The 22,325-nt window shown below is 36.8% G+C and overlaps 1 protein-coding gene across 1 annotated transcript; it reads right to left on the bottom strand.

Annotated features, from left to right (window-relative positions):
- Window positions 1-252: 252 nt before the first annotated feature.
- On the bottom strand, window positions 253-13,405 carry LOC139690571 (uncharacterized). Its single transcript, XM_071588045.1, has 13 exons — window positions 13,183-13,405; window positions 11,344-11,510; window positions 10,154-10,361; window positions 9,205-9,390; window positions 6,403-6,535; window positions 5,390-5,546; window positions 4,962-5,132; window positions 4,641-4,767; window positions 3,728-3,774; window positions 3,502-3,606; window positions 2,929-3,057; window positions 1,211-1,385; window positions 253-592 (listed from the first exon to the last, which is right to left on the bottom strand). Exons 2-13 carry the CDS (start codon window positions 11,482-11,484, stop codon window positions 483-485), a joined length of 1,689 nt encoding a protein of 562 aa, XP_071444146.1. The 5' UTR covers window positions 11,485-11,510; window positions 13,183-13,405; the 3' UTR covers window positions 253-482.
- Between the last annotated feature and the right edge of the window lie 8,920 nt (window positions 13,406-22,325).

Below are 22,325 nucleotides of genomic sequence, written 5' to 3'. Positions count from 1 at the left end.
ATTATTAGACCTGGTTTCTAGTACACCGTCATTTTAAATGCAGAATCTTGATAATCCTCTGAGAAAACCCATTGTCGAATCATTCCATGGATTTAAAAGTTCATTTAACCAAAGGTAATTTTCAATTTCTCAGAAAAATAATACACGCGATGTAATTAAAGTTGTGCCGATGAACTAAAAGGCAACATTGATGAAATTAGAGTAGTTATTTAATTCTTAAAGTTAGTAATGGTGGTAAATAAATATAATTACTCTTTTCTCAATACATATATATTTCGAAAAATAGGTACAGCATTCACATCTGGCTAAACATTTTCATGATACGCCAAGGCCCCATTAACTTCTACTTGAAGCAGTTATATTTTTCAATAATTCATTAGTCCTCCTGCCAGTAATGCAAATAAAAACCTCAATAAATGGTCACATGAATAATAATTGAATATGTGACATTTAAATTGTATGCATTAAATATATTTAGCATATTATGCTTGCTTCATCAATGCTTCTCGATCCACCATCACACATCTTCTAATCGGGAGTTGACTAACCAACTTCACGCCGCCATGCAGCTGCTTGTGGGTGACCATTCTCTCTGAAAGTATTTGATAAACTGCATTATCCTCTTCGCCAAAGAAAATTTATGAAAACATTGAAAAAATAAAAGAACACTACTGTTTTTTGACTCCAAAGCATTAAGGTACTGTTGTAATAAGATTTACCAAAAGAAAAAAATTCAGGTAAATAATTCATTTCGGACAATATAAAATTTTTAATTGCTGCTACATAACACATTGATCTTCTCATATTAAACTGAATGTTGCATTTCAAAAATGGTGGAGAGATTAATTTTTGTTTGATTTTTTGTCCTTCTTGAACATTAATTATTATTCACTTCAAAACAATTTCACTATACCCTTAAGCTTTTGGTTGGTAAAAATTTACTCTTAGGTTTAATGCGTGCTCTATTGGAGTAGATTGGGGCGAAGGTTATGCCCCTTTCATCTCTCTCCCTTTGATTTTGGTGTTGAATATCTGATTTCTCACGAGAATAATATTATCTACTGCAGAGTGCGTTGCGGTCTCCAAAATGAAATTTTTTAAAAATTTAGTATGATATTCAACTTTGTTTATTGGAAAAGATTAAATTAATTGTTTTTCAGATTTGAAATGGAGTTGAGATGAAAATGAATACTTGACTGTGAGATCTCACCTTTGACAAACGTGGCCAGCTCATCTGCAGTGACGGCTTGATGTTGATCTCCAGGTTTCAGAATGACGAATGCTGTGGCTAGGTTTGTTGCCTCAGTGTTGGGTACAGGCACCACACAACTATTTAGAACTGAAGGATGCGCAGAGAGCACAGCCTCGATTTCGAGAGGAGCAACCTGATTGAAATTAAATGAAGTATTAAATAACACAATTATTTTTCAATCAGGTGAACTTGTAGTGCTATTCATCTAAAAAGAGGTAATTTTAGCGAATTAAAAGCGAATCTAGAGAATATTTCTCTTCCTATAAAAACATTTCAGCTTTTTCAAAATTCTTAGAAAAGTCCATGAACCACATGCAAGTTCGTAGGAATCGATGTGACTTTAAATACTGATGAGCCCATAGTCAAATAAATCATAGCATACGCTTGCTAAGGAAGCATTATGAGGCAAGCTAAATACATTTAGCCAATTTTATATTACCTTGTGTTCTTTACTGTGTTTTCGTGGCAGTGGTTGGAAATGCGGACCAATTGTAAGTTGGGTATTTCCATGCACACGTGCTCCTATGTATTTCATATACAGTTTCTCTTAAATATGGGGTAAATTTATTCAACCATGACAACGAATCAAAACTTACTTAGCCAACGCACAGCACAATTCATGTGCATGACCTTATGCCAGCACTGATTAATTAGAACTAAAGGCTGGATGTAATTCGTAGCTAAATGTATCTAATCCACAGCTGAAAACGAGTTTATCATGGCCTACAGTTTCTTAAGTCTTCCTGCCTCCATTTCCCTGTTATGATTTCCAAGGGTGGGTCTGATATCCTCGTATATGCTTTCTGAGAAAAGTTGGCTAGAAATTCCCTATCGGTAGGTAATCAAACATCATTTATTATTTTATTTCTTTCTTTTTAATGAATAAATTTTAAAAAAACTCATTCGCAATAATTTATTGGCCATAATTTCAATAGCCTATTGGGATAGCTGAGTACCTTAATGAGCAAATTACCCGTAGGAAAAAAGTTAGCGATACTTTCCTAATTCCAAGAAACTGCGGGAGATGCCGCCGCAGTAACTTTTAACGGAGTCATCCACTAATATTAATTTCACTGCTTCAGTGTGTAAAAACCATTCGCCTTGACCGGGATTCGAACTCGGATCCCTCGGTATCCGGCCGAGTGCTTTAGCCAGTTAAGCTATCGAGGCGTCCTCTTAAAATTGTTGTATTGAGATACATTCCTAGCCTGGGAGGTAAACACCTTTTCATAGAATAACTTTTTGATGGAAATGATTTATCTGGTAATCGCCAAAATTAAGGTAAATTTTCGCTGAAGTTGTCTGAAAGCTGACATTGATGTCCTACTGAATTCTCTTCGTAACTGTCCAGCTAATTCTTGGGGAGAGGTTTTGTAGATCTGTAGCCATAACAAATTTGAGGGAAATTTCTACCATTCGTTGCACAATATCGGCTTCTTACAAGGAGAAAGTGTCATCATTGATGGAATAAACAGCATAGGTCTTCAACAAGGTCACTTTGATTTCAAAAACAGTTTCGGTATCTTAGTTGGAAAAAGTGGCCATCAAAAAACTTAGTAGAATTTGACGAGGAACTTGAAGTTAACAACATTAGCAATTTATTTCATTACATGCCACTGCATTTCGTGACGTGTGGCAGAGGAGTGTGACCATTAATGTTATAAAATTAACCTTACCTGATGATTGAAGTACTTGAAAACGTGAGCAGTCCGGTCTATGGAATAAAGGTTTCCAGCCTGATCAAAACAGACGTAGTCACCCGTGTGAAACCAGCCATCAGAATCTGTTGCGCATTTATATGGATCCTGAAATACATGATATATTTGTTAAATGGAGAAGAAGCCATTTTCATTTACAAAAATTAGATAATCAAAAACTATAATCACTAATAATTATAACTTATTAATTAGATTGTTTGCTCCATAACTACCCCCCATAGGAGGGAATCATAATGGGGATACAAGAATAGACATATTCAAGGTATATTAGCAGAAAAAAAGGAATAAGTCGATAGAGATATGAATCGAATAGTGAGTGGGTTGCCACCCAAACTAAAGTGAGTTAGGTCAGAACCCATACAGAAATGATTCATCTCTGAATACTTTCATATTAAATTTCAATTAGAATATTTCATATCATTGCAAAAATATTTTCCAATAATATGTATGAAATGGCGAGAGCAAAGATGTTCTCATCCCCTTAAGAAAGGTTACATCAAAAGAAAAAAGTTTTGAATAGTGTTGTTTTACCTTTGGCTCGGGGGTTGTGTATCCTTTTATTATATAAGGATTTCTCACGAGCAGCTCTCCTTTCTCTAAAGGTCCAAGTTCAGATCCATTGAATACATCAATTACCTAATTGACAGAGAAATATTCAACCACTTCAATAAATGTACGTCATATGATCACAAATTGATTATTGAGCCACAGTAACAAAATGAAGAATGAACAACGGTATGCAAATAGAAATTTTTACCTTGGCTTCAACCATTGGTAGTACTTTCCCAGCCGTCAAACAGTAGTCTGCAGAAGGATGAAATATATATTTTAATAGTCCATGATAAATAATCTAAATCATTCGTTAAAATGTATTTATTACAAATTCATTGTTTTAAGTATTTCACTTCTCATCGTCTTATATTTTCAATGATAGCTAAACATAACATCAGGTAAGAACACGACAGCAAAAAGTTGAACAGTATTTTTAAATCAAGGTTTGTGGTCTTTTTGCCAGCCATGCAGTAATCGTTTATTAGAAAAGTCAACTCCTGACGAACAAAAGGATAAAGTTAACTATTTAATTCCATTCTGTTGCCTCAAGGATTTAGCATTAACAGTAGCTTTCAATATAAAAGTTTTTATATTACTTTTGAATTCGTCTTAAATCTTTACATCGTTCTGCTTAATATTTTCGTCCTGATTTTTTTCGTCGTTGGTGATTTTTTTCTCTATTTTTTTCTCTCTTTCATAGGTTTATGCCTTCATCTAATCTTCGAAGTGCTTCTTCATTTAACCTATAATATTTATGAGCTATGTCCTTATATTTAGCCTAGAAGTATTTGTCGTGTACAGAGCAACTAAAAGATAACCAATTAAGCGATTTGTTTTCCTCTGCGTTCGCCATAATATCACTTTCTAAATACTGCACAATGATAAAAATTACTATTTTTCGTCCGTCTGCAAGGCAATCATTTATCATGCGGGACATGTAAATAGTGTTAAAATATTCACCTATATACAGACTTCTAGAAGAGTACGTCACTCGAGCATGTTCTTCTCAAAAATATGCTCTCAAAAACTTGTGGAATCCATCATTTGTGCTTGAAAAATTTAAAATTACATATCTGTAATTATATATTTGATTTTATGGTTTTGTCGCTGAAACTTACCTCCATCAATTTCTACGGCTTTCATTCCCGATACAGGCATTGCCTTTTCCGGGCTTTCACTAATGTTCTCTAATCCTTCACCACATTCCGTGCCGGCAACGTAAAGAACTTCAGATATGCCATACAGCTGCAGAAAGTGAATTTATTGAATTTTATAAAATTATAATTTAGGCAGGCATTCTATTATAGTAAGAGTTCAAATCTCATGAAATAATCATTCATTTAAAACATCTATATAGTGAATATCTCTTTATATGATTGGTGAGCCACTCATTAAAGGTAGAAATTGATATAATAATAGAAAAGACATTTAAATACAACCTGGACGATCTTAGCTTGCGGAAAATTTTGAGACAGGAGCTTAGTGGTTTCCACGTCCAAGTAAGATCCTCCCATTGTCAGTCTCTCAATAAAGTCAAGGTTTTGAGAGTTTGCCTCTGGTATACGAGCAAACCACTTTGCTACAAACCCATACAGGAACACAGATCCTGGCTGTAAGTAATATTTATGGTCTCCTTTCAGTCTCTAAATATATATTTTTTAATTCACGGTGAAATTGAATGATAACACTGGACGATGACATAAATACTTAAATTAGCAAATTTTTCAATGCTTACATAAACAGTGTAATATTCAACCACTAAACTACTGAAATATGGTATGTAAATTTTACAGGATAGTGCCATCATTGCCGTAAAAATAACTTATAAAAGATATAAACTTATGAATTGATTGCAAAATGGTCTCACCTTGTATTTCTGAAGATAACCGATGAATGTATCAAAACTAAACTTTGACAAGGATAAATAGCTGTAACCCATCCATACACAATGTACAATGCACATCATAGTTCCAGCGGCAAAATTAGGCATCTGGGTAAACAAGGTACCTCTGCCCATCAATCCTCTGTTTGGAATGGACACAAGCATTAATACACATTTTTCGCAGTAGAAATAAATACAATAAAGTAAAGTACAAATGGAGATAATTGGAAACATCTTCGATTACTTATTTTATTGTAAAATTTCGAAAAAAAAGAAAATTTCAAGAGATATCTCTCTTTGACTTAGAGAAATGAAATTAATATTATTTCCTATGATCGTACCTTAGCGATCGAACAGCACATTTGAGTTTTTATACATGTAAATCAGCATTTATAGCATGGTACTCATATTTATGATTTACGAATTACGTTTTATTCATCGAATGTTATTTTTTAATTCATCCTTTGTTCTTGCACAAAAATTAAATTATTAAGTAATATACAGTGGTCACAAAAACCGACATAAAATGTTTTTTGTGGAGTGGCCATTCTCAAGCTCCAACGAAAGTTTTTAGACTTCATCGAACCTAACTTCAAAATTAGCCCTGTGAGCCTGAAGTGGACTGGTCCACTTATAACTTGATCTTATCTCGCAAAATTTGATCAATAACCTGTGAAAGTATATAGGAAATGCTAAGACGTGAAAGAGTCGTGATGGTTTCCATTTATCATTTTAAGAAATAGTAGTGGAATCACAAGACTAAACGTAAGAATCGTCAAATTTGAGTCAGACAATTAAAAATGACTAGTACTGATGCCATAATTCATTATAATTAACTTCCGCCAAGAGCATTTTGAAACCGCGATAAAAGTGATATTCTTGAAATTGATTATATATTTACATCATTCAATGTTATAATTTATTTCGAATACCCCTCCCTTTTCTTCAATATGCTGCAAAATTTGAAGAAAAGGCGAAAGATTTTAATTTGTACATACTTTGCATTACACAACAAAGCGATGTAATTGTAATGGGTGTGAGCACATCCTTTGGGAAATCCTGTAGATCCACTTGTGTTGAAAATAGATGCAATATCTTCCTTTGGCGAGATTCCAATATCATCCGGTAAAGCTATTAAAAGAAAAGACACAAACCTCTTTGACCAAAGTTCGTTTTAAAGGTTGTGTTTTTCAAAATTCCAAACATAATATCAATAACATTAAGGATTGTAAAACAAGATGGAAAAAATATCATCTAGTGATGTGGATGAATTGAGGTCGGGTTTAGTATGCAGCAAAAAATCACTCATAATAACTTTTTATCGCACAATAAGGTTTTGTTCTCATTCTAACAGTATTTAGTGCAACAATACGAATACGTTAAATTGTCTTGAAAATATTTCTCAAATATAGAATGAACTAGTGACAATGTTATTTTACACGAAATACATGATAAACCTTCAACTGCCTCCTAAATTACTTTGAGTTCGCCAAATTATCACCGCAAGAAGGACCTCAAACTTAAAAAGGGATTTCATTTTTCTCTCGCGTTTAACTGAAATTTATTTGATTTTAAATCCATTTCCCAATCTGTCCTTTTCAGAACGGGCTCGAATATGACGTATGGATTTCTATGCATCCAAATTATTGTTAGACATATCAGGACTATTAAAATGGGAAAACCGAGCAGGAAGGGTCCGAAATCTCCCACGACCTCAAGATTTTACGCCGTCATTCATTTACAGGATCGCGGAAAAATCCCCAGTCCACGCGCTCAATGAAAACCGAGACTTGTGAGACGCCGAATTAATCGAAGCTCACTCATCTCCTTCCCGGAGAACTTTGTCACGTCTAGCCGAAAAAAATTGAATCGAAACGTGAATGTTACGACTTCCAACTTGATATCTTTTGTCACAGATGCCTTCTCCATATTTCAGTCTTTATTAATTCTGGAAGGAAGGGTGACAAAGGTAGATACTTGTGTAGACAAGAGTACAGACTTGTGTGTGGGAAACGAGCCACAAACCATTGTGATCGTAGAGAGATTAGCGCTACTTCGGACGATTCCGAATCCAGGTGATGGGAGTGACGAGCATGAAGAGGAAGTGATTATCATAAGCGGATGGAGAAGTGTAAGGTGCTGTCAAGTTATTTTAAATCGGATTGCGAACAACACGAATGGGATGAACAGAAGCCGTCAAATGCATTTATTACGCAGGATTATTACGAGCGGAAGTGAATCAATCGGATTGATGGACAGACAGCTTTACAATCAATCCGAAGTTTGCATTTAAGGTTAAACAGCGTGCCAGACTAGCGTATGTCCTAGAATTCACAAAGGTAATTGTACAATGATCTAAAGATTCCATGCATAGTACGCTGATGGGTGGAATCAAGAAGTTGACAAGATTATAACAGTAAGAAACTCTTCTCTATGAATACATTTCATGGAATGAGACGCTTTCATTAAATAGGAATGGAACAAAAATCCTTATTTTGTAGCATGAACTTTAAAAATCCCATATTTGCAAGTAAGTTGTACCACAAATATAAGTTGACCTTCGTGATAAATAAAGTCTAAAAAAATGTACAGATACTCCTACTACAAATTGTCCAAAGTGTATTTGCACAAGTAATAACATTCAATTTCGTCTTCTTATTATTACCTCAAGTGCACGTTAGGTTTTAATATTTAAAATATTAAAAATAAAAAATTTTGAATGACACATTTGAGAACATTTACAAACTGATTTCATATGCAAATAATAGATTCTATCGATAAATGAAATGTGAATGCAATGGATATCAAGTACAATGCATGCGGTTGTTCATAGAATTTTGACTATTGATTGGCAGTTGAGGAACGATTATATGACACAATATATGAATTGTTAGACCTTTTAGAGAGAAATTATTCGAACAACAAACGACGCAGTCTCAGGTGATATATTTATGAATATGATGGCATTCATCTAAGTATCTAGTTAATATCGTCGTATTTACTTAATTTTCATCGAATTAAAGATTATTTTATCTAATATAGTACGTCGTTATCGGAGTAGGCATATACATTTCATTTTGATAATTTCAATTATTTATAAACACATGTGGGAAAGAGTTGAGATGAAAGAATGGCAGGAAAGGAACATGGGCTCTAATAATTAAAAACATCGATGCGCACCTAAGAAATATTCATGCGTACAGGTGAGTAGGTAATTTGTATCATAGGATTTCCTTCATTTAAGTGTCCATTTCCTTAATAAAGAATCTAATCGTATTATAAATTAATAAACACTGTAAGCAAAATTCCAAAGAAACTTCGGGAGATGCCGCAACAGTAACTTTTAACGGAGTCATCCGCTTATGTGCATTTCAATGCAACAATTTGAGTGTAAAAATCATTCGCCTTAGGCGAATGATTTTTACACTCTGAAATTGTTGCATTGAACTATAGGCAAAATTTAAAGAGTGGAATCCAATACCCATTTTGGCTTGTCAAGGTCTTCTTTGGTTCGTCAGATTGCTAGTAGAATTAAACATTGAATATCTGTGCTCGACCATTCAGTTTATCATTCCATTGCCGCAAGGCATCGATACTGGAAATGTCGCATTATATGAGCCGTTTATGCCGCGAAAAGAACTGAGAAGACTTTTCAAACAATATTTTATCCTAAAAATAATGAAATTCTACCACGTAGATGTAGAAAGCAGACGGCACAATATTGATTCGAAATTTGAGTCCTGTGACTCGTGTGTGTAAAAATCACGTATGAGTGATACGTTTTGGCCACGATGCCTTACGTGGAGCATTATCGTTCTCCAGAAGATCCTCGACGGACTCAGCTCCATCAACGTGTCCGCCCAAGGAAAGGATTTTCACTTGAGGCAGGTCGAGAGACGGCAAGATGGGCAGGATCGAAGGAGCCGTCTCGGGGTCGCACATCACTATGTTGGGCTGACTCTCCCTCATTTGGCGTTCCATCTCCTCTGTCGGGGAAAAGGTAGTGAGATTACAGACACTGTTCTCGTGCTAATTATTGACTAATACAAGTTGCAGAACATTTTAATTAACAGGTGATACATGTTAGGCGCAGCTGACCAAAGAAGAATTTATTCAGCTGATACATTTGAATTAAATCGATATGGCCCTGTAAAATAGACCGCTGTATCATTTTTAAACCAATCAGCTATATGATCGGACACAATTCGAGAGGAAAGAAATGCATATTTGAAAAAAATAATCCCTTATTTGAATAACATCTCCAAAAATGAAACCTGTGAAAGACAATTTAAATTATGTGTTTTGGTTTTATCACACCAATGTATGTATATATATACATATATATATATATATATATATATATATATATATATATATATATATATACACACATGAAAAACAAACGAAGGAGCGAGATGGCGTTGCCCAACAAAAACATAGATTTTTGTTTTATTATTCACATCTGTGAGACGCGTAGAAAAAATGTATACGTATATTCATACACACACACTCTTATTTATTTATTTACAATAAATTTTTATTTAATGTTAGGTTGAATACTAAGGGTAACTACTTCAATCTCCCTCTAATCTAGTTGACAAAATTGACCACTTGACCATCCAAAAAATTCTTATAATCGACTTAATACTGCCTAGAAAAGGGAAGTGGGTCAGTGTCCTTTCAGATTCTGTCGTCCATTCGGCATTGGCAATGCTATTGCCGGACAGGAGCTTATATGATAACGCTCACCACGAGTCTCGAACGGGAAGCACCCACGAACCGCAGCACCGCACATCCAACAGGCAATTTGCACCACATAGACGAGAGCAGCTTCATAGGTTGTGAAAAATAGCAGACCCCCTCGTCTCAGGCCCCGCTGCCACAAGGAAGCAGCCAGAGATCTCGACATTTCCTCCAACTTTGAGAATGGAATCGACTTTCCCGTGACGACATCAGTCTCAATGATAGAAGGAACATAAATAGGTTACAATTTATGTAGTAGAGCACACACACATACATATACATATATATATATATATATATATATATATATATATATATATATATATATATATATATATATATATATGTTTATAATGTTAAAGGTTAAGTTAATTATCTCTAAGTCCACCACAAATATGTGAATTGACTTCTTTGAGAACACTTTTAACGTAGTACCGACTCCAACTTCAAATATTTGTTTAGGGTATCAGTTAGAATAGGTCTCTATATCGTGCAATTCAATAATTTTACCTTAAATTTAATCTTTATCGAATAAAAAGGTCTTGCATAGATCAAGTATCAAGATAGCTGTGGTACGAACTTGCCCTTTGTGAGACTATCGATTGTATTTTGAGTTAGGGCTATTTATTTATTCGCCATTGTCTAATTACAATTTATAGTCGGACTCTGATTAAGTTATAATTAAGTCTTGGCGGGCAAATTTTCATATTTCCGATATTGTTTGCTTCAGGAGTAACTTACGAGATAGTAATAATAAATTACTAGATCATTATTCAACAAATTACCTCTGGATATTCTTAAGTGACTATCTGAGAATGATAAACTGACAATGACTTTAACTTAAAGATTAAATCTTGAATTGTACCCTGATTGATAATTTCTTCGAACTCTATTAGTATTGAGAAAATAAATGCCAAACGTGTGAAATTATGCTCGACCAGAACTCATTTCGTTCACTTGATTTTAGGAGGTCCCTATATTAACTTTGATTCATAAAAGTTGTGACGAATGATAATAAATAATTAGACTTGAACTCATCATTATATAAACAGCTAAGGAATAATTACCAACATATTTTTGTGGCCATATTAAAAAAGGCAAACATTTTTTTCGAAGAACTTAGCCTTCGCATAAGAGTACACTGCAATATTTTTCACAATTCAGGGAGTAAAGTTAATTTTACTGTGGAAACTTACAACAAAAGGTTGGTCCCCCATGCCAGATAACTTTTCTCGCAGGGATCTGAAAATGAACTCCGGTAGAGTAACATCGTTTGGAATATTGAGTTCCCTCTGGGCCCACGGGGAAATGACCACTTTGTCCGATCGGAACACCATCTTTCAAACTCTTGGAATGAAGACACCTATAAGGACATAAAAAAAATTCAGCATGTTTATTGAGACTAGATTGCGAGGGGAAAAAATGTTAAATGATGAATAATAATCATTTCAGTCCAAACCATTAAATTAACCAGTGAGATTCTGAACGAGAAATAATGTGATGTGGAGGGAAAAGAGCCGCGAAGACTTGCCCGGGAGTTCTACCTGTATGTCTCAAAAACACCTCACTGTTTACCTGACCAAGTAAAGTAATGCGAGGGAATATACTGTTATTACTGTTGTTCACTGACGAGGGAATGTACTATTAGTTCACTGACGGGTGCGTTGGTAGTGGAAGTGGATTCGTATCTTAGTTTTCTTCACAATTATGTTTTGAATTTCAAAATCCATTATTTGAACAAAATATAGTCTATTCCTAACTGCTTTTTTGGCTGAACTTGTTCCAAGTATTATTTTTTCTTCGGAGTTATTTTATGGAGACCTACGTCAGAAAGAGGAAACTCAATGTTTTCACAGTTCATGTGCAATCCTCAGTGATTTCCTCATTCCACGCAGTGTTTTCGGATATCAGTATTGAAGTTGGATAACTTAGACATCAACTTGTATCGTGTCTTAGAGCTATAATATATTTGAAGAATAAGGAAAATTTTGACAGGGAAATAAACTGAGTTAAACTAAATTTGATAGATATGACCCGCACACACTTCGTAAGATCCCTCTTGGGAATCTTCTCAGATTTTCTCTGTATTACCGTGGGAAACGGTGGTAATTTCCGATGGTTTTTATGAAACTTTCACTATTTTTCTGTCTTTCCATGGAATTCTCCTGGAGGTTTTCAGATGGGACGGAGGCATTAAATTGTTAATTATGTACGGGAGCGCTCGACCAGTGAAAATCACAATTCGCAGCAGCAAACAGCACATCATAGTAATTCATTTACCAAAAGCAATTCATTCGTCATTTTATGTCAAAGAGATATATTTAAAACAACGCAAAAAAGAGTCAAGATTAGAGAACTGTTCAAAGCCGTTTGATAAATGAGTAGGTAATAATTCTCAAAGATAAAAAGGCTGAAAAAATGAAACCAGCCGAAAACATAATTGCATTTTTTGAAAATTCCAAAAATAATTGTAAACTTATAATACACTCCTAAGCATAATACAACACTGCAAATGATGCTAAATATATAAATAGCTACGATGCGGATTTCAACCGTCAACCTCATTAATCTGAAATTCTGCTCGGATTTCTAAATAAAATTTAAATCAGCTCGCGTAGTTGATAAGGATGCCCGATTGACTTTAAAAAATAGAAATGTATTGAAGATATCAAGTACAAACCCATAGGGAAAAGAAAGAATGTCTTGCTTTTAGGCCTCGGTAGAACAAAAAACACAAATTGACCTCGTAGGTAACCTCAAGAAAGAATAACCCTCCGAGACATGTTTGCTTCCGATAAAACGCCCCACGAAGAAGACAAAAAGTCAAATTATAAGACAAATCCGAGTTTTCCACTTAATCCTCTGCATTGTTTTGAAAAAACATCCACCGAAAAAACAACTGAAGCACCATCTATAACGCTCAGTCTTGGATTTGTCGCACACGCATCATATACAGCCTTTTACTACGGAAGCTCCGTGGATTCGATCGTGAGTACATATCCCTCCTCCTCCGCAATGAAACCAAGGGGGCTCACCTATGTGGACGGCCGTCGTGGTCGAAGATTCTGGATTTCTTGGCGGTTGTGCGTGTTTGTGCGGGTCGTCTAGACTGGATTGTGTCGGTGTGATCACCTGCAGTTCTCGGATGCTTCCTCGTCGGTTGGCGGGGTGTAAGTGGTGCGGCCGGGTGGAGGGCGAAGGAATTAATGCCGCCGACGCGCTTGCGGGAGGGAGAAGACGAACCGCGGGCGAGAGGATGGAGTGTCGTGAGAATGGTGACATCCACACCGCGGCTGTAACACACCTTGGGGTGCAAATGGAATTGTAAAAAACGAGGATGATGACGGAGCGGTGCGTGTTGGTGCGCACCTGTCGAGATAGTAGAAAGGGGCTAATGCGGAAAGGTTGGTGGGGGTGGCACCTTAGAGTTCACGACGGGGAAGGCGAGAACGCGCAAGGAGAGTGGTGCGACGAAGATTTTGGTCGTGTTGCTGATAATCAATCCTTTTCTTTGAGCCCAAGCGGAAATGCTTAATCTTTTACGTGTTGGACTGCTGCCAAAATATTAAAATTGATCTATGAAGAATTGTGGTCGGATTTTTTGTATTTAATTTAAGCGAGTTCATGTATGTTCAAGATTTTGGTCGTGTTGCTGATAATCAATCCTTTTCTTTGAGCCCAAGCGGAAATGCTTAATCTTTTACGTGTTGGACTGCTGCCAAAATATTAAAATTGATCTATGAAGAATTGTGGTCGGATTTTTTGTATTTAATTTAAGCGAGTTCATGTATCATATATGTCAATATTCAAGACATCGTGGAAACAATAATAGAAATGAAGAAAACTCCCTACGTTTATTATCAAGGTTAAACGAGCTATTATTTAATGATACAATTAAGGGAAGAGATTTACGATTACTTGGATTTGAGTTCAGAAAAAAAACAATGCATCAGGTGTTTCTTTTTCTTATTACTTTGTGCTGAAATAAAAATAAATAAATTGGTCACTCTACAATTCTTAATCAGTTGTATTCATGATGATAATGACCCAAGACAACGAGATGTAGTTCGTTATCAATTACCTTCTCAGGAGTACCCAGTTACCTCTGTCATCTTCTCTGTAGATCCCATAATTTTATCTCAAGGAATTTTAACTAGTAACCAATGTGCGTTTCCCATTTATTGCAAATTTTTAGTAATGTGACAATCCATTTTTCCATTCATAATTAACTTAAATACAAGAGAAACTGACTACTGTATAGTAATGAATTAAAGTAATATAAACGGCCTCATTCGTCACCATGAGAGTCACTCAAAGTTCAAGTAATTATTTTTGACGACACTCCACAGTGAGAGGAGAACAACAGTGTAGGTGTTCTCGAAGCAAGGATTCAGCAAAATTTGAGCAATGCTCGCAATCATTTTTACTTTTGATATTATGACACAAATAATTTCTTATCGTTAATTTAGGGGAGAAATAAATCTAGTTTCAAGAAATTGAATTTTTTTAATTTTTAGATGACATTAAAACCACAAAGCAACTTTCTTGCTATTAAAACCTCAATCAATTAGTATTGAAAAAGGTTCTTATTTCCATCACGACAAGATGTGAAATACCGAAAGATTTTTGATTGATACCAGCTAAACTGAAAATACAAATTGTTTATATGTTGACAAAAAATGGAACTATAATATGAATTATGCCTCGGTTTTACAATGCTTTCCAACTATATCCATAAATAAAGTAAAAATACTTTGTGGAATTGTGAGAGTATTACGCGCTATGCTTAGTTCGAAATACGTTACCATAATCACGGTAACCACAGTCATTCTCTTTCTCTTTTTTATTTCAATTTATTCAGTGGTTAATAAATAACAAATAACCTGGTAATACATCTTAATAGTATGTAGGGATTAGAAAAATTGGTTCTTAGCGATCACTTGCTTGTCATTCAGCACAAGAGTCGTCTTAAGGTGGGGTCCACGAGGGTCAGCGTTCAGGATCTCACTGTCAATTCTCACTGCCTCATACTGTGCCATATAGATTAATGTGTTCCCTGGAATGAGTGGAAGAAATACATATTTCGGGAAATCCTTTGTCAAGGGAAAGTAAACAAGAGCATTCAGGCACTTGCCTTTTCTTATAACCAATACCAATACATAGTGGACTCGAGGGATCTCCTTTGTTGAAAAGATCACTTGGCTACCTATTCCTTTGGCGAGATGTGTACCAGAGATACGATATCGTAAAAATTCACAGTTCTCACTGGTAGAATATGAGATCTATTAAACTCTGCGAAAATTGGTGCCATAATAGTGCTGTCTCGCCAATGTCATGCTTTCTTTTTATGTTCGTATGATGTCCTCCGATGAGGCCCTCAGAAGGCTCGGGTCCAATGTCCTCTCTTGATGGATATCCTTCGCCCTCTCTCCAACTCCCCCCCTTTTCGAGCGCTCTTATAGCAAATTAATTTCGTTTTTGTTTCCGTGGGGGTTGATGTTTGTGTCAAGGGGGGAGGAGTTCAATTTGGATAAACCTCTCCTCCCAATCGTCACATAATGAAGTCCGTTTGGGTTTGTTAATTTTGAGGTGATTGTTTTCTCTCGCCCCCCCCTCCCCCGAGTATTTTTTTATTCAAACTTATACATACCTAATACAATAATTAAAAAAGTTATCATCAGAAGTGTCTATTTAATTGATAAATAAATTTAGGGCATTTTTGCTCCCAATTTTTTTTAATTAAAGAGGTCTCCGCTAAAAATCTTGAGGCACGCTCAGTAGTGAATTTTTGAAAATAGAAATCTATTCACATTCACACTTGAAGACCCTGATGGGTAAACGCAAACAGCTGGACAAAAACTAATTTTTTGGCCCCTTTAAAATACCTAAAATGGAGAAAACACACGAAGATTATGTGTATGACTTGAACTACTGACTAATCATATGATAGGAATGCTGGCACACGGAAAACTAGCCTCACAGTGCTAGGAGAGATCAAGGAAAAGTAAATGGAAATTGTCTCCTGAACAGATTTAGACAAGAAATCTCTTGTTCCCGCACGGTTCGTGACCAAACCTATAGAAAACATCACAAAATAAATCGAAAGACCCAAAAAATATAAGAGACAATGATTATAAGAGATGATTACCTCCAAATCCCCAGCCACGCGTTCTCATGGCAATTTCTAGGGTAAAGAAAATAATCAACGAAAACTCCATCATCAGGGACTACAAATCTAGAATAAAAATAATCTAGGAAACTCAACTCACTGAGCGATGATCATAAACTATTTAGAGTGACTTCATGAGCATCAGTTTTCGTTTTCTTATTGGTTTTTTGCTCGATGCAAAACAGTTACCCCTAGCCAGTTGAAACCCTCCAGTTTGAGCTAAGTTTCCCAAATTGGTTCATATTCTCTGAGTAGCAGTGTTCACAAGGTTAAGTATACATTATCTGTCACCTTATGCTTCAATATTTCAATTCTATAACCAATGATAGTTTCTTCTTGGAGCACGCAGTTGTCAAAACATTTTTGATATATGTGATAAATACTTAAAAGTCTAAGAATAATGTTCAGCTATTTTCACGCCTTTTTCGGAATATTTTCCATATACATCTATGGGTAGGTATCGAGCAAAGTAACTGATGAAATCAACATAAAGATAAATACAAAAACAAAGTAAGTTAGATTACATTGTCACTATTATTTAATCAGGAATTCTGAGAAAGACATAAATAAGTCAAGAATCACAACCTTGGTTGAGAAAATAAAATTTTGCCATAAATTAAGGTTTTGCGGTGAATAATTACGATGATTTTACAGGCGATTTCTGAGCACAAAGTTTCCCGAGAAATAAAAGTGGGAGCAGGAAGGGTTTGAAATAACATTACCATTACTGGGTCGCGGATATTTACAGTGAGGTTTTTGTTACTCTCAGGAATTGAACTGGTGTCTTCGTTAAATAAGAGACGTTAATTAATTATCACTAAGGAGGAGGACCTGATCCGCGACTATACCTTTCTTACTCACTTTTCTGCTGTGAGAATCTGGGGAAAGCTGGGATGACTGATGCCCATTTTTGGATGTGACTCTACGTTATATGTGTATAAACAACTAAACAACCGAATCAGCGGCAGAGAAAAAATCCTTGCCACGCATCGCTCAATCTTCTCCCATGATTTTTATTCCCTCGTTACCTGATTCACCCGGAAAAGGATTAGTCATGTGGGCAAGGTTAGCCGAGAAAAAAATTCAAATTCACTCACGGACGACCTGGAGGAAAGTAAGGGAGTGGGTATCCGAGGTGGACGAAGTGGGTTAGGATGCAAGAGCAAGGAAACGATACCTTTGCGGCCAACCGCACGAGATCCCTCGACGAGAGCAGGGCAAAAGGAAGAGTGAGAGTACACGAGTATGTTCGAGGGAGAAAAAGAGAGAGAGAGAGAGGAGGAGAAGGCTCACCTCACCCACACAGGAAGATTCGAGAGCGTGGGCTGGGTCGGAAGGGGCTGGGATGCGATGGCCGAAGACACGCACCGACTGGCGCTCGATCGACGCCGCCGCACCCACCGAAGCTGATCAACGTTGTTTTATTGACGTGCAGGTGAGGCAGTGGCTCTTACATTTCAGCCTCTTCGACGGTCCACTTCATATCGCCCCATAGAAATCTACAAATGTCATATCCCTTTCGCGACGAGGCCCACCCTTCGATCGAATCGTTAGAGAGTCAAGACTTAACCCTTCTCCTGATTTCAAATATGAAGCATATTGAGATCCGTTAAAAACCACAGGTGTACTGTACTATACGACTGAAATCATATCAAATGTACGAGCGTATCATCATTGGTTTTCAATTCGAATATTGGTAACTTTAATATTAAATTCTTCCCTATTTCATGCTACTACCAACTTCATGATTCACTTTTAAATTTGGTCAACTAATCAATTACATTAAACATTGATTAAAACACAGAATTTTTATCTATTATTTCTTCCATTATTTTTCACCTCCTAGGAATATGGATCCCTTTTCCAAAGGACTCCAGTACTAGGGTATTCTCCCATTTAAAGTGCCTGTTGCCGTCCCAAAGAGACCCAGTACTATCCCTCACGGGGGTCATATTGGTTCCTTTTTTCTTAACTGTGTATCCATCATTTTGCCGCGGGTTGTTCGGGAACCAGCCACACATGCATAAATATAAGTGCATACACTCATATTAATATATATATTTGCTCATATGTTATACACAAAAAACTGGTGCATACATGTATACATATTACCGCAGTTATCAACCCAGTTTTCGATAGGTGGGGGTAGAGGTAACCTTGTATTAAGCCCAACGGCGTGTGAAATGCACACATCAGAGTAGGGTGGGCTGTTCCTTTCCCTGTGACACCTACGGTTTCCCAAAGAAATTTCGTAACCGAAAAATCACACTGCTTGGGTGGTGACGCAGAGGCGTGCCCGAGATTCGAACTCGGGTCCTCCGGTCAGTAGTCCAACACTGTGCCTACTGGACCTCGATGTCTCCACATATGCATCACTGCATGCCTATATGCCTACATCATGCAATAATTGGCATTTTTGAATAAATCATTAAACTTTGGTCTTTAAGTAAAATTATTGTAGTGCGTGGATACGGTTTTGTTTTGATTGGGGATCGTGCGAGGGAGGAACAAGTACCTCTATCCGTTGTGGGCGTTGTCCATCTCTCTTACTTATCCCCAGTGGTCCGTTCTACCAATGTAATTTGGGGCCGTGATAATTCCCCAGTGTTGCAGGAATACGCAGGTTTTCTGCACCTTTCTAAATTTCCGTCTTGCTTTCTTACTTCGTGAATCAAGGGGCTTCCAATTAATTCCTTCAACATACCAGTCACGCTTACTCTCCTCTCGTATCAATTTTTAACGAATCTTGAAACGAATTTTCACCTAACTATTTCTAATTCCTTAATTGAATAATCCAAGCGTCGCATCACGTTGGTAAACGTGATCAAAGTTCAGGGTAATTGACTGCAGGGCAGATCGCTATAAGGAATGATTTCTCCCTAGCGCAGTTCGAAACCACATTAGTAGAAAACATACTTCAAACGGAGTAAGAGGCCCCATTTTGACATGAAATATTTTTGGCAAGTACAGGTACGTAACGAACTAGATGGATGAGAAAAATCCATAAAAAAATTTCGTATTTGTTATCGGATGATGGCGCGAGTGTTAATCATTTTGCTTTATACCTTCTTCTCCTTATTGCTCCTTGAGGATTATCATTGTTTGATCCATGTTCTTCTTCCGAGATCCTCCTGAGATGATAACCAATTTTCTATCAGGACCACAGACGTTCAGTTGTGAAATATTATTTTTTTCCTCTCGATTTGAAACACCTATGCAGCTCTTTCTTTGGTCTCAGACCACATCGATTGTATACAAATAGTTAAATCGCTAATAATTGATTGCTTCTTGCGATTAGCTTTTGGACTGCTTATCTGGATGTACAATGATTGCTTTAGGTAATCATAAACCACAAATTTTGTGTAATTTATAGGCACTCATCGATTCGGAATATCACACATCACTATTAGCTCAACATTTCGAAGCAAATTATGAATCTTGTACGATGCCTTGGTCAATTTTTATTTATATTTGAATATTATTAAGGGTTTTAAAATCATTTAATTGTTTTCATCATCTCTTTCTGTGGGAAGAGAGAAAGAGAAAATAAGAACTCGCAATAGAAGTCGACCCATACAAATGCTCGCAGAGAATTACTTTAAATTATAACAACGTCATCGAACAGACTTCATCATAAGCGTCAGGCAGCCCTCCTCTTAGTTAATCCTTAAGTGGGGCATTCCAGCACTTGAATCGGGAGCAAAATCCAACGGTACACTTAAGGGCTTAATATTTCAGCCCGGGTTTTCAGTTTCTTCAAAAATCAATGAGGAAGGCCCATTGCCTTCGCGTTCCCAAATATAGCCGAGAAGAAGAAATAGAGGCTTCTCAAAAAGTCACGAGTGGATCATTTGAGCCATTAGTGCCAACATATTCTGTTCTCTTTCGTCATAGAATGTCTTCCTTTTATTTCTTCAGCTGATCCAATAAATGCCTTTTCAGAGAATTCCGCTAATCTACCAGCTTCTTGAGAATGAGGATGATTATGATCCACGTTAGTAGTATTTAGTCAAAAACATCCATCAACCCGCACTTGTAGAGCACCTACGGGTGAAAGTAAGAGCACACTTCGCCAACAGAATACCCGTAGGCTAATATGAAAGTGAAAGGTTCCAGAGAGCAAAATATCGATTCGAAAAAATATTCAAGGACAAAGAAGTGTCATAGCCGTTCATTTCAATCTTAATCTTGTTTCCATTTCATCGAACATCGTCGTTCAAAATGGCGATCCCTAGTTGTGCAAGAAGATGAGCGCGTACGAGGAGCACTACGTATTCAAAAATGACTCGAGGGGCAGAAGGGATGCGCTGAGGAGGACGCTTGGGTAGGAGGGGCGATGAGAGATTGGGTACCGATGATGGTGTGTGCAGCAGCCTTCCCTTGCGACATGCAGCAATTTCTTGCCCACCCACCCACGCGTCGTCCACCTCGTCGAGGCGGAAGGAGAGGGGGCGATCTGCGGTGGAAGAGATGGGCTTACTGCGGTCAGCCACTCGTCAACCATCCATGGGAACTCGTTGCAACATTCGAAACAACCTCTCGGTCTGACCGAGTGGAGCCTTGAAAATTGCGGACCAGAAGAGATCAAGGAGAGGGGACGGAAGGTGGGGGATGCCGAGGAGAAAGGTTGGACGACGAGAGTGAGAGATAATGCCTACTACGTACTGCCGAAGAGCAATTGAGAGTGCGAATGAGGGAGCTATAAAAAAATATTCGTTATGTTTCTCGGATTCCAAGTGGCAAGAAAAGCGGTTGTGGGTGGGTAACTAGCTAGACTTGAAGGTCTTCTCTTGTATGTATCATTTCCTAGATGTAAGGGTAAGCTGCAGAAAAGGTGTATTTAAGTTATAAACAATATTGATATTAAATAGCCTTGAGAGTTCAGGATCCAAAAGTCAGATGCAATAAACATAAAATGAACTTTTATGGACGTACAATGATGTAGAAATTGGCTGTTTTCAACCAATAGACTGCCAGGCAGATGTAGTAAAATTATTTTAATGATGCTAGGATTTTAATTTCCAAAGCAACAAGAAACTAGCACTCTATTACCATGAAGAGTAGAGGTTTATGAGATTATATTTCATAAAATTCCAAGAAACTGCAGGAGAGGCCGCAACAGTAACTTTTGAAGGAGTCATCCGATAAGTGTGCATTACAATGCAACAATTTCAGTGTAAAAATCATTCGCCTTTAACGGCATTCGATACACCCCAGTGTTTAAAGTTGGCTTTAACCTCGTGGACTGTGGTGCTTCGCGCAGGACTACGTATGCCTTACAGAATTTCGTCATAACATCTTGTGCCTTTAAAGCCCCCAAAAATTCAGATTTTAAGAGGACGCCTTGATAACTCAACTGGCTAAAGCACTCGGCCGGTCAAGGCGAAGGATTTTTACACTGAAATTGTTGCATTGTAATTCACAAAATTATTCAACACGAGGTTTTCGATACCAGTACCCGAGTGTTTTCTGCATCATTTTACTCAAATATACCCGTAATAAAAAATAGCAAATAAAAAATTTCTATGTGGAAAATCCAAGTTGTTTAGTTTCAATTACAATATGAAGATTTTCCACAAGTGACACCAGGAACTTTTATTTACCAGTAATACATTTTTGGCTTTTTTGAAAGACACAGTGATGCCGTATATGATTTCCATTGACACTATCCACATGGTGCATACGTGGTTTGTCCAATAAATACGCGAACTGAGACATAGAAAACTTTATTTTGCAAAATTTAGTCAACATCGATTTTGCTCCTTCAAAGTACTCTTCATTCGTTGCTATGCACTTATCCCATCTCCTTTTCCACTGTTTAAAGCACCATTGGAAGTCCTCGGCAGTTAGGATTTTTAGTTTTCTCGCCGTTTCTTGCTGTACTGTGTCCATATCATCCCAGCGATTTCCCCTAATCACATTTTGGGAATAGGAAAAAGTCGCAGGGGGCGAGATCTGGCGAATGAGGAGGATGATCAGGGATGCTGATTGAATTTTTTGCCAGGAACT

The sequence above is a fragment of the Hetaerina americana genome, unplaced genomic scaffold, assembly GCF_022747635.1.
Source record: "Hetaerina americana unplaced genomic scaffold, ioHetAmer1.1.p SCAF_3, whole genome shotgun sequence".
In the NCBI taxonomy this organism is placed as follows: domain Eukaryota; kingdom Metazoa; phylum Arthropoda; class Insecta; order Odonata; family Calopterygidae; genus Hetaerina; species Hetaerina americana.
The sequence above is the reverse complement of the archived record's forward strand: the minus strand, read 5'-3'. Positions and strand labels throughout refer to the sequence as shown.

Bases quoted from the DNA above. Each gene is read 5' to 3' on its own strand.
- LOC139690571 (XM_071588045.1), bottom strand. From the start codon at position 11,484: ATGGTGTTCCGATCGGACAAAGTGGTCATTTCCCCGTGGGCCCAGAGG. The intron at 3,775-4,640 runs GTAAGTTTCAGC...ATCCTTCTGCAG, and splicing joins AGCCGTAGAAATTGATGGAG to ACTACTGTTTGACGGCTGGG. The intron at 1,386-2,928 runs GTAAGGTTAATT...AATTTCAATCAG, and splicing joins TCAAGTACTTCAATCATCAG to GTTGCTCCTCTCGAAATCGA.